Below are 12,255 nucleotides of genomic sequence, written 5' to 3'. Positions count from 1 at the left end.
GCTGTAACTGCAGCACAAAGAGTTTGTGAAAGATTATGGAGTCTATCTATGTAATCTAATGTCTTTGCATGTTCTGATTTTCGGATGTGAATTTGTAAAACATTTAATTATATTTCTTCCACTTCTGTCACTTAGTGTTGGTAGATCATACAAAAATCCCTCATCCGGTTATAACCAGTTTTCAAAATGTCAACAAAATTCTAACTAACATTAAATTCTTTTATACAAATGTATTAATTTCAGTTTCATTCAAGAATCATGAACATGCGATATCTGTCCATTTATATTTTATGAAATAAATGCAGATACAAATATTTGCCAATCATCAGTGAATAAAAAAGCAAAGTGACAGCATGTTTATAATGTTTTCCATCCCGAATAACCTTACAAAATATAGCACACATCTAAACCCTACATGATCAGATTGATCTGTACCAAATAATACCAAAGATACAGTTTCACAACTGCAGTCATGAATTTTTAATTTTGTTTTACTTTTTTTTTTAAATAGCATGAATCAAATAGAGAAATAAATTCTCATTTTCACATGAAAATAAAATCTTAAAAGTTGCATACAAAACTCGTGGATAATAAAGTAAAGCTTCAAAATGTGTAAGACAATAAAGAATTGCAAAGATCAACATAAACCTCTGTTTGGTCCTACTTGGTCAAAAAACTGTAACCAACAAGCATGTTTTCTGTTTCTGCTGCATTCTCTATGTTAAAAAATACAAAAATCCCCATTTTTGGTCATGAAACTTTAAACTTTATTGAAACAGACCTATTTTATCGCTTACGTTCAGATCTATTCTAACACAATGTCTTAGCCTGCTAGCATAATAGCTGGATTAGCACACTTGCTAATGTAGCTCAAACTGGACACAAGTTTAAATTCTTACTCCAAAAAACAAACTTTTGGAACATTTGGTGAGAGTAGTTAACTTGTACTATGTTTTTTTCCCAATTAAACCAATTTTACCGTCTATATTAGTAAGTCTTAGCATTTTCTATTCAAAACTGGATTTAACAAACAGGAATATTACAGGCAGACAAACCAAATTTGTGTTGTAAGTTTTAATCAGACATGTGGTTTGTTAACAAAACAAAGCAGTTAAATTTGTTAGAATTTAACCTCAATTAAATATTCTATTCACAATCTAATAAGCTTTATTAAAATTTAAATAATTTCACTCTAAAAATACCTGTTTTATAGTGTATGCCTCTAAAATAATCCACAATAGTTTTGCACTGCCAGTTTGATGTTTGGTTTGAAATCACATTGAAGAAAGGCGAATGCTGACTGATACTTGCGCCATGTCTGTGTAATTTAAAGAGAAATTGTTTTAGGAATCCGTTTAAATTTTCTGGACCTCCAGTTGTTTTTAATCTCTTCTGTCGCCACTTCCTCATAAACTTCAGGCAACTTACCATTACGGCATCATTTCCTAATAAAGCAATTTTCCACAACGACTAAAAATGAAGCCTTTTGGGGTGCATTACCCATGTTACCTACCGAAGACGTGTCCCTGTCTACACAGAAGGAAGCCAGGTTCTCTGCTACTTCCTTGTTAATGTCGTAGGAGCTTCACATCATTGTCATGGCAGATAGATGACAAAGGAAAGCCTTGTCCTTTTCTCTTTTTTTTATTGCCCGTAGGGAACATTCATGACTGTTAATTAATACAGACAAAGCTGGACCCGGAGCAGACGAGTCCAACTCCTCTCACATGAACCTCTGTGATAGCGAGAGAGGGAAAGTGATCTGATTTGTCTCATCGCTCACAAATTGGCAGGCAGTAATGATGTTGTTGTTAGCTGATACACAGCACCTGTGAAAGATAGACAGAGCCACCTTTTTAAAAAAAAATAAAAAATTTAGTCTGTGTGTGTGTTTACACTCCCCATAGTGCATACAAAATGGTGCAGAGGCAGAGGAAAGCTGGGTGCATCAGAAATATGGTTAATTACTTTAGCGAGTTAGTCGGGGGAAATTGTCCCCTCTGTTGATAGGTTCATCAGATTAAAAATTGAGCTTGTAGTAGCAGTCTTTTTGACAAAACTCATCAATAAATCTGATTAGGTTAACAAGCTTGTTTTGCTTTGTTCATTGACAGGCTGGCATAAGACAGGACGCAGGTTTCTTTAATCACAAGCCAGCTAAATGGAAGACAAGCAACACAGCTGTTCCTTTCAAGCTTGTTCTAATGTCCAGCTTGTTAACAGTTTGGGTCTAGGGATGTGGTGGTGACCGGGGTTCATTGTCACAATTAAAAGCAAAAATAAAAAAAGTCAGTTGTTAAGGGCCAGCAGATATAGATGATGGATAGATGCTTTTAAAGCAAACTGTCTGTTCAGGTAGATCCTCGTGTTTCCTGCTTACCAGATTTTCTGTGTTTGCTTGCAAACTGTGGTTTTAAAACATCATTATTTGAAAAATATCGTTATAAGATTGACAAATGGTACTTGTTCATTTTACACGCTAAGGTTTTTCATGTTTCTCATGACTGGAATCATCTCCAAGTTGCCAAATTTGTTTTTTATGTAAGCAAAGAAAAAGTATGATAGCTTGTTTTTAAGCTAGCTGACCAGCAGTGTGCAGGATCAGGTGTTGAAGGACAGAGCTGGCTCACTCATACAGCTGCAGAAACTGACAATCTGTGGAAGTGGTTTTGAAAATAACTTTTTAAAACCGTGGTATAACCAGATCATAATCTTTTTTAAAGTCTTCAATAAGTTAATGTTTTATTGCAACATTATAATATTATGTGGATTTTTTAAAACTCCCTAACTCTTCTCTTCCCAGTCTTGTTTGTCACAATCTCACTTGTTTCCACTTAAGTATTACTCAGACTTTAGATATGGGCAAGTTTAAGTAGTTTTGATTTCTTTTAGCTATTTTCTGACTTTCATAAAGCAATACATGGAACATAAATAGCATGTTCTCGTGTCTTTCCCATTTTGAAGAGCAGCTAAGAGTCATAGTGTCCTGTAAAGTTGATGTGAAGACCAAATAAAAAGGTTATGCTGTATTTAATTTTGTAGGAACTGTAGGAAGGTGCTCTTGCATTTGTGTCTAAATATTGGAATTTTTTTTTTCACCCACTGAAAAAATGCTGTTAGATTAAAAGTTGGATTTTACAAAAAATAAAAAATAAAAAAACAAATGCGCAATCAGTGACATCTATTCCTTCAAAGAATGTTATAAGGTGTCATGTTTGAAACCAGAATATGATTAGATTCATAGATAAATTAAATCTTTCTCTCTAGCAGTCAGTTTGTTGTTGCTGAAACGGGGCCAAATCGGAGCAACAGTAAAACAAAACCACATATTTTTTTTTTAAATCCACCACAAAGAAAACTTCAGCACAGATTGTTTCAGCTTTCTGGAAGATTTCATCGAATCTTTCAGCAAGCCTAAATTTACTCTGCTGTATGTGGAGGGTTCGGTGCCTGTGTGGTCCCACCAGACATGTTTATTCTGGGAATGTGCAACACTTCCATTATGCATCTCCATGTCAGTCTCTAACAGAGCTGCTTAGATCTACAGAAAGATACACGAAAGATACAAATAAACTATTCGTTGTGCAGAGATTTTGAAAATTAAACAGTGAAGCATCAGCAGGTCAGAAGCTTTTTTTTATTCCTGGAGAGTGTGCCTTTTATACATGAAAGGATTTTATTAATTTGCCGTTTGTCTTGTTCCTTTTGCCATAAAATCAAAAGGAGCTTTTAGCGCCTTTTATCTTGAGAAGTGCTTTTCAGATTTCAGTTCGACTGATAAGATAGATCAGCGGAGGTCGGTATTCCGCAGTATACATAGACGTGGGCTTTTTTTCCCCCTTTAAGGGTAAAAGCGTGTGTACATAGCTTTTGATGCTGGGAAACATTAGATTCTCTAACTCAAACAATTCTCAATTATCTCCCTTTTTTCCTCGTATTAAACAAAGACAGAATTCTGTACATAATGTGATTAAATTAAAATGCATTGATTTGCAACTCAGCCAAATGATGCGTTTAAATTTAGAAAGCACAAGCCGAAAGCTGGAGCTGAAAAAAGTAAACTTTTAAAAAAGATGTGCTCATCCCAAATTGGATTCCCAGAGCCAAGCTTTGAACCACTTCTGACCAGGATTCATCTTTCACCGCGTGGCATCACCTCTTCCTGTAAAAACACTCGGTAAGCTTTTGAGAAAAGCCGATGTTAATTGCTGTAAGTTGGAAAGTACATCACACTGCTTGATACGCAGATCCTGCTGTTGATAATACATAGTACTGTGGATTTTTTAATTTTTTTTTACAAATCTTAGGCACACAAAGTTTTAATTAATTGTGGAGTTTTTAAATAATTCACAAAAATAATTGAGCATTGAGGCTTGAATATAAAGGTCCAGTTTTTCCAATGCATCCTTGAATTAGATGTTGAGCGTAGTACCCCAAAACCTTACAGTTGGTACCACCTTCTTAGGTTTGAAAGTCGTACCTCGATTTCTCCAAACATCCTTCTTATCATTGTTTCTAAAAAACCCAATATCTGCCCCATCTGGCCTTAAGATGTCTCTCTATTAGGCATGAAAGGTATTTAGAGCAGAGACGTCTTTCTTCCGAGTCATAGCTATAAATTATATTAACACACACGCTGCTTTAATAAAGCCAGCCAGCAACAACACCGCAACCAGCAACTTTCACTTGAACGTAGTATCAGAGTACGATTTTACATCACTTAATTTGCAGTTTAAATTTGTGATGACTCAGCACTGGCTGCGGTTCAGCCTCTCCAAAGACAGCCGCTCTGCATCGGCGATGCGCCTCCTCCGGTTCACACAAACACGCTTCCCTCCTCGCCCCCTTGACACAAGTCTCCACCTTCGCTGTGTCATAAGCCATCCAGGTCAGCTGCACTGATATGTTCTGAACACCCTCAATTATCCCCTCGAAATCCTTGCTTGGTTCAAACGTCTCAGTGCTGCACCGCAAAGGCACCGTGGCACGAGACAAATCCTCCATTGTCAGGGGTTCAAAGCTCAGAAGCAAAGTTCTTGCCCTGCAAAAAGTACAACTTAAATGCAGAATCAAAAGCTGAAAATCAAAATGATCTCAATCGAACCACTGAGAGTCTGTAAACCTGCCACCAGCACTGCATGTTCATGCTGTGAACTGTCCTTCTGACATAACGAAAAGCCTTCCCAAATAAAATCGTCACACTTTGGTAGCCAAACCAATGTTTCATAATGATTATCACTTGTAAAGTATGTAGCTTACTCGTCCAATCTACACCTTATTGTAGCCAGAGGTTGTTGTTTCTTGTGCCGTGCATTGATGACATCCTGTTCTCCTCTTTAGCTAAGAGGGAAACAGACCATGATTTAAAAACAGAATCCCAGAGTTCAATTTGTCACAGAAAATTTTTTCTACCTCAGTCAAAGAGCATCTCAGACATCGGTCTTCCTTTTTGTAAAGCTCACATTGTCGACACTGCAATAAAATACATATAATATGAATTGTAAATTGTAGAGTCTCTTCTTATTTTAGATTTATTTCCACATTAGCGTATACATTTTTGCTGGAAATTCAAACTAAGTGCTTAGTTTTCTAAATAAAAGCTTTCACTTCAATTTCTTCACTGCACAGTAAAGATTTCAAACGATTATTAAATGTTGCGTGATCTAATTCTCTTACTGATCTCTTCTAATTTTCAGATCTGTACGCACTGCCATGAAAACACGCAGCAGGGCAGATCCATTTCTGACCGAGGTGCATCTGGATTCGATAACTATTGGATTTCAAGACGAATCGAGCGATGCCTGTTTGACGGGGTCAGTGCAGAGGGTCTAATCAGACACTAGAGTGTGCGTTTGTGTTGTGTAACAGCACTGTCCTGCCCAGACCATGTGGCTGGCTACACTCAAAGGCCATCTGTTGCCTGGACACCTGCTCCATCAGCAAGGGACTGCAACCGTCGCTCACTGTGCTCTTCTTTGGTGGATGTTATGTTCCTCCTGGTCTTTGACCAAGGCGACAAGCCAGAAATTCTACCCAACTGTGACCACCCAGTTTGGGAAACTGCGGGGCCTCCGGGTGCCCGTGCCCAGCGAGGTCCTCAGACCCGTTGATCAGTACCTCGGGGTCCCCTACGCCGCTCCGCCTGTTGGTGAGAAGCGCTTCATGCCCCCCGAGCAGCCCTCGCCGTGGTCCGGGGTCAAGAATGCGACCCACTTCATGCCCGTGTGCCCGCAGAACATCCACAACACGGCGCCAGAGATTATGATGCCCATTTGGTTTACCTATAACCTGGACACAGTAGCCACGTACATTCAAGATCAGAGCGAGGACTGTTTGTACCTGAACATCTACGCGCCGACAGAGGATGGTGAGTGGGTGGGGTAAAACCCGATAGCCATGACGGTCCATGTCTGCCACTCGCCGCTGTTGCTGCTTGTTGTCCTGTGATCACCATGAACTCTGCGACCACTGCCCATACCACTGCTACAACCGAAAGGCTGACTTATCATTCAAAGCAATGCTACCATTTTTCTACATGATGACATCATCTCACAAGCAGATGATGTCATCTAAAACCGACACCTAACGTGTTGTGAAACTACAAAGCTACTTCATAGATTTGAAAATAATAATACTAAAATCACAGCCTCGGCATCAAAAGTGTTCAGAAGGAACGAGAGCCGACCGGTTGGCGGCAGGTTATAAAAAGTTATATTTTCGAAACTTCCCGCAGTTTAGAAACCTTTTAATGAGATGTCAGAGAAAGTGCCCGAGTGACAGCAGGTTTTTTTTTTTTCTCCCTGTGCAGAACAGAGTAATGTAGCTTTCAAACCAAAAGCATCATAAGCTGAACTTGCTGTGGGAGTCAGTGGTGGACCCTGTTTTCCACGCAGCAGTTTTATGTAGTAGAGCACAAAAGAGACAGGGTGCTCAATATGAAACGAACAGATAATGGATGTGGTTTTTTTTGTGCAAAACTGCAGTTTTATCAGCTATGATGGTGCATTTGTTTCGTGTTAAAATGAACAACAGAAGGACCAGTTTTAGTGAGGCAAAGCCTCATCATGATGATCAAACTGGAAACATTTTTCCACAGAGACTTATTTTCCTAAAACTTCCATTTATCCTGGTTGTTTTTCTTTTGTGAGAGGTTCCCACTGTGGAGGCAGAAACAGGAGCATTATCTCCAGAGAGTGGTGACTCCTTACAATTCAGCAGTTTTTCATTTATCCATGTCAGCCACTGAGCATAGGTGAGCTGTTCCAGGCCTTATACTGCAACTAATGATTGTGTCATAACTTTAAAACTTTAATACAGTCACTACAAAATCCAACCTAGCACCTCCCTTCCCTTACATTTTGCCTGTCAGCCAACAGAATGAAGGCTACTACACTTTCCTTTGGTTAGGAAAAATAAAAAATTGGCTGTTTGGAAAAGCAATTGTGAAAAACATAGACAGTCATTGTGCAAAAAAAAAGCAACATGCATCAGTTTTATTAAAGGCCAGCGATCTGCGAATGCCTGGTCTGCTTAGTAGTGCATTGCTGACTTGCTACCAGAGCAGATAGCCTGACTAATCAACCAGCTTGTAGTTGTGCTTCTCAGAAATAAGCCTTTAAAGGCACACAATCCTTTTTCTCTTTTACATATTTGTTAAAACTTGTCATTATGTCATGATGACAGTACAATATGAAACAAACAATCTGTGAAAAAGCTCCTATGTCTTCTCCCTATGGTCCTACAGAAATATGCAAAACTTTGCTGCTTAGTCAAAAACAAACTATCAGAGCCTGGAGGAAGGTCTTAGTGCTGTCAATGATGCTCGTGTATTCGTTTCCTGTGATATGTAGTAGGTGTTAATTTTATATTTTGTTTTATCTAAGACTAAATAACAAAATAACAACAAAAAAAATAAATAAATACATGTTGTCAGTCAAATAATCATTTTCCACAGTTTACAACCAACAATAGCAACTTATTCCAAACATATTATATAAATATTACAGAACAATGACAAGGCTGGTATTTCATAAGAATCTCATTTCAGCCCTTGCCTTGTAAGGGCTGCTTAGAAATAACTTTCCTTTATTCAAATCCTTTTTTTGTGTGCCAAAATCGTCTTCTTATTAATGAGTCACTGCTTTGTTCAGACAGTGTGTCTGCTGGGGGCCAATTAAAGAAGCGCAGGAGTCAACTGACTATTGCATGCTGAATCCTTTCCTATTTCTGAGCTGTGAAATGAACCGGCGAGGGAACACTTTGTGTGTCTGCTGTGAATCTGTAGATTAACAGAACATTGTAATACGGCAGCAACGCTGTGTGATTTGGAAATCCAGCGCTGACTAACAGTTTTCTCCTAATTCCCGTTACTTCAAGGTGCTAATTAAGCACAATTTCTGAGAGGCTTTCACCTCCCCTCACAGGCGCTCAGTGCGAAACATTCAACATTCAGAGCTGAACTGGGTTCTGTTTGTGTATTTGCCACACCGCTCTTTGAGACTGTTTTTTTTTTTGTTTTGTTTAGTTTTTTTGCCTGTGGTAGCATAGCAACAGCCGATAAACAGCCTGCTTGAAAGGTAGCTGTCCAAAATGGTGCAGGCTATGCATTTCATAAATCCCCTCGCCTGAGATCCCTATGGGCCTGGCCACCTGGCACAAAAGCAGGTCAATTAAATTTCTCCTTTTCAAACGCTTTAGAAAAGCAACTTGACCCTTTTGGTCCTCTGGTTTTTTGTTCATTTGAAATGCACCTGGTGCATTTTGTGATTCAGTTTTTATTCACTTTTGCTCAGGTGTTTTCTCTAAGACTAATCTCCAGCGCTTCCAAACAAGGTATTTTCGTGATTTCTGAGCTTTTTAAAATGAACCTTCTGACTTGTTAGTTATTCATTATACTGAGCAATACACTTTGAGGTTTTTTTTATACTGTATTCTGCAGTGATTTACCTAAGCAACCGACATGGTAGTTGCAGGAATAATGAAGGATTCACCTTCAGTCACTCCCATCTGAGGAATCATTTCTGTGTGGAATCCTGTAGCGCTGCGAAGATGGCTCCCATTCCTGACAGATTTTTAACATTTTTGCTTATTTTTGTCACACTTAGATGTTTCAAATCATCAGCAAATTTCCATATTAGACAAAGGTTACATTAAAGATCAGTTTTTAGGTCTTTATTTAATTGATTAATTAAAAAAGGCTGTCCAAACCAACCTGTCTAAATGAGTTATACATTTCTTCTTTTATAGAAATCTGAATTTAGTTTCACCAGACTCAATTACTGCCAGACCTGCAGAGTCAGGGAATCACTTAAACAGAACGACCTTGAATTAGGCTGAACCATCTCAAAACGCCTTATCCTGCCTTCATCTACAGAAATTTAAAAACATATGACTGTGGCTCCAAGGCTAGAGCAAAGCTTGTCTGTCTGTTGCCTGATTAATAGACATTTATGGAATTAATAATATAATTACTCATTTGGGGAATTAAAAAAATGATCTCATTAGTGTGCAAATTATGCTCTGGATGGAAAATCATCTTGGAATTTACATTTAACACGCAGAAGAATTACCAAATCACATCAACTTGACATATATAGCCTGTAGGGGATATATTTACAAATGCAGCTGCGCTTGACAGTGTTAGGAAAATTGTTTCCGTACATTTAGAGTGAAATTATGATGACAAGTCCTTAAATAGGAAATCAAAGTTTGTAAAAGCTTGGAGAAAATAATGCAAAAACGACCAAAGTAACATCTTGGAATTGATGTTGAGTTTTAAATTGTTTGAATCTATGACTATCAAATGTGATGGAGATCTATTGGTTACAGAAATGTAAGCACTGTACTTAAAAAACAAACTTTCCCTTGTTTAAAGCTCCAGTTTGTCAATTTTTTTAACTGCCATACTTAAAACTATCTGATGTTTTTCTTTTGCCAGAACGAGATTCTGGCTCTTTCCTCTTCAGGCTGCCTCTTTGATTGGAGCGGTATATTAAATAAGAGGCGCAGTCAAATCTACCTTGCTTTTTTTGAATTTTGTACTTCTTTTTTTTTCCCTCCTTTCTGAATCCCAGGAAGCCAACACAAGAAAAGGGGGGCGGCTTTCTCACACGCTGAGATTCATATATCTGAAGGTATTTTTTCTACCAGCTCAAACGTTTTGATGCATGGATTCTTCCTGTTCAAATCTCTTTTTTTTTTCTTTTCCAAACAACTGTGTTCTTTTATTCTTTCTCTCTCTTTGAGTGAAATAAAAATAAGGCCATCTGATTTATGACTGCATAGGTTTTCTATTAGTGCATCTCCTGTCCTGAATTGAGAATTGTTGCAGTATTTTCAGTAAGTGCACCGTCTCTATTGTTCCAGGCATTGATCCGCAGACTGAAATATCTTCTTATCTCCCTTGTAGGTCCGTCTAAAGAAACTCATTTGTCAGTATAGTGAACTGGATTTTTTTCTTTTCTGGTTCATACAACCAGAGAGCAAACATTTAATGTAACCTTGTCTTTATGAGTTCAAACATGGATAAAAAAAATATCATGTATATTGCTTTGATCAAAGCCTTCTTCTCTCTTTATATCCAGTAGAGAGAACTTTAGATTTAGTGCATAAGGCAGGTCTGCTTGGGCCGACACCTCCATACCGCATAAAAAAATGTTGATTAGTTTCATAACTCTTGTCAAAGTGTATTTACCATGCATTTTTGATTGTCATTGCAGCTTTTACGCCACAGGCCTACCACTCTGGCTTGCTTCCAAGCACATTTTCCTAGCAGACCTCTCTCATACCTCATACTGGGCAGTTGTGATATAAAGTTTCAGCAACAGTTCTCGATTAATTCTCCACTTCAGTGCTGTTGTCCCTGCACTTGTTTGCTGAGCATGTGTGTGGGTTGTGTGTGTGTGCGTGTGTGTCAACTTTGCAGATATAAGGGACTCTGAAGCCCGACCCGTTATGGTTTACATCCACGGAGGGTCCTATATGGAGGGCACTGGGAACATGATGGATGGCAGCATTCTGGCCAGTTATGGGAACGTCGTGGTCGTGACTCTCAACTACAGGATTGGAATATTAGGTAACTATACCGTGTGGGCGTGCGTGTGTGTGGGTGTATGTGTGTGTGGTAACTTGAAAAATGCAGTTTAACCCTGTTTAGTCTTATTAACGCCTTAGTTTCCAGGCAGTGCCGATCCGAAGCACAGTTTAATCCTGTCCTAAATGGAGCGCCGTCGATCCAGCCAAATTTGTAGCACCGTAATTCTCCCACACTTTGCGCTATATGAAAAATTCCAACGGTTTCTGAAAGTGGAGACGTTGCGCTTTCCAGCAAATATTGGTCTATTACGGTAATTTCACTCCCGCCGTACAAGGGAGTGAATTTAATCTCTTTTAATAGACGGTAAATTGCGAAAATAACTTGCTAGATATTGAAAGTTCTAGTTGTTATGGATAAATGAGCAATATATATTTACTCACAGGACATTTGAAGAACTGTGTGCAATTAAAAGAAGCAAAAATATCCAAGCAGAAATTTTTAATTTAGGATATAAATGATTAAAAGGGAGCCCATTTCCAAATAAGCATTTTTTGTGTAAATATTTCTATTCTTTTATTTAATGAATAGTAATTTAGATAAAGTGTTTTAGAGAGTTAAAGCTGTTAAATCATTGAGTTTGGGTTATTTCACTCGCTTGGCTAACCCATTTCCTCAGTTATAGCTGCTCTTCCCCATTTTAACACGAACTCAGAAGAGTCAGGAAAGATTGGCTGTGTAATTATTTGTGCTTGCACATGTGTATGTAAACGCATTAGTTAGTAAAGAAAATAAAGGAAAGAATCTTACAAGGTAGCAAATTTTCTAGCAATTTCTGTCAGTGTGAAGAGTTTAAAGTCTCTTTCACCAGATGCCAAAGAATTAGCTGGAATGAGTAGATTTCCCTGCAGGTGTATTTAGCATAGGGAAAACACTGGCACGCCCTCACCTGATGCTAAATACCAACAATCAGCTGGTTGAAAAAAAGCTATTTCACTTTCTTCTCCACCTGAAAGAAAAGCTAATTTTGTCTGTCTAGCCATATTTCCTGCTGTGAAAACCCTTAAACATCATGGTATGAAATCTGAAAGGAAGCAGCATCCATCAGTCGTATTAATGCTGTTTTCAAAATTCAGTTTTCAAGATTAGAGCAGCATTCTCTCCGGCAGTGAGCCATTCAGTCTACCTGAACCTGACCTACTAACAAGCTAATATTACTCCGC

At 38.3% G+C, this 12,255-nt stretch overlaps 1 protein-coding gene across 5 annotated transcripts in view; it reads left to right on the top strand.

The window, feature by feature from the left end:
* LOC122844621 (neuroligin-3-like) overlaps window positions 1-12,255 on the top strand; it is a 30,598-nt gene that overhangs the window by 7,579 nt on the left and 10,764 nt on the right. For 3 of the 5 annotated variants that reach the window (XM_044140267.1, XM_044140268.1, XM_044140266.1), the window contains 3 exons: window positions 5,697-6,367; window positions 10,074-10,133; window positions 10,925-11,074. In XM_044140267.1, coding sequence (XP_043996202.1) covers window positions 5,887-6,367; window positions 10,074-10,133; window positions 10,925-11,074 — 691 coding nt within the window. In that variant the 5' untranslated portion in view covers window positions 5,697-5,886. The remainder of the gene's footprint in view (window positions 1-5,696; window positions 6,368-10,073; window positions 10,134-10,924; window positions 11,075-12,255) is intronic. The other 2 variants (XM_044140271.1, XM_044140269.1) reach the window with 2 other exon arrangements.

This window comes from Gambusia affinis, linkage group LG15 (assembly GCF_019740435.1).
Source record: "Gambusia affinis linkage group LG15, SWU_Gaff_1.0, whole genome shotgun sequence".
In the NCBI taxonomy this organism is placed as follows: Eukaryota; Metazoa; Chordata; class Actinopteri; order Cyprinodontiformes; family Poeciliidae; genus Gambusia; species Gambusia affinis.
This window is presented reverse-complemented; position numbering and strand designations above follow the sequence as displayed.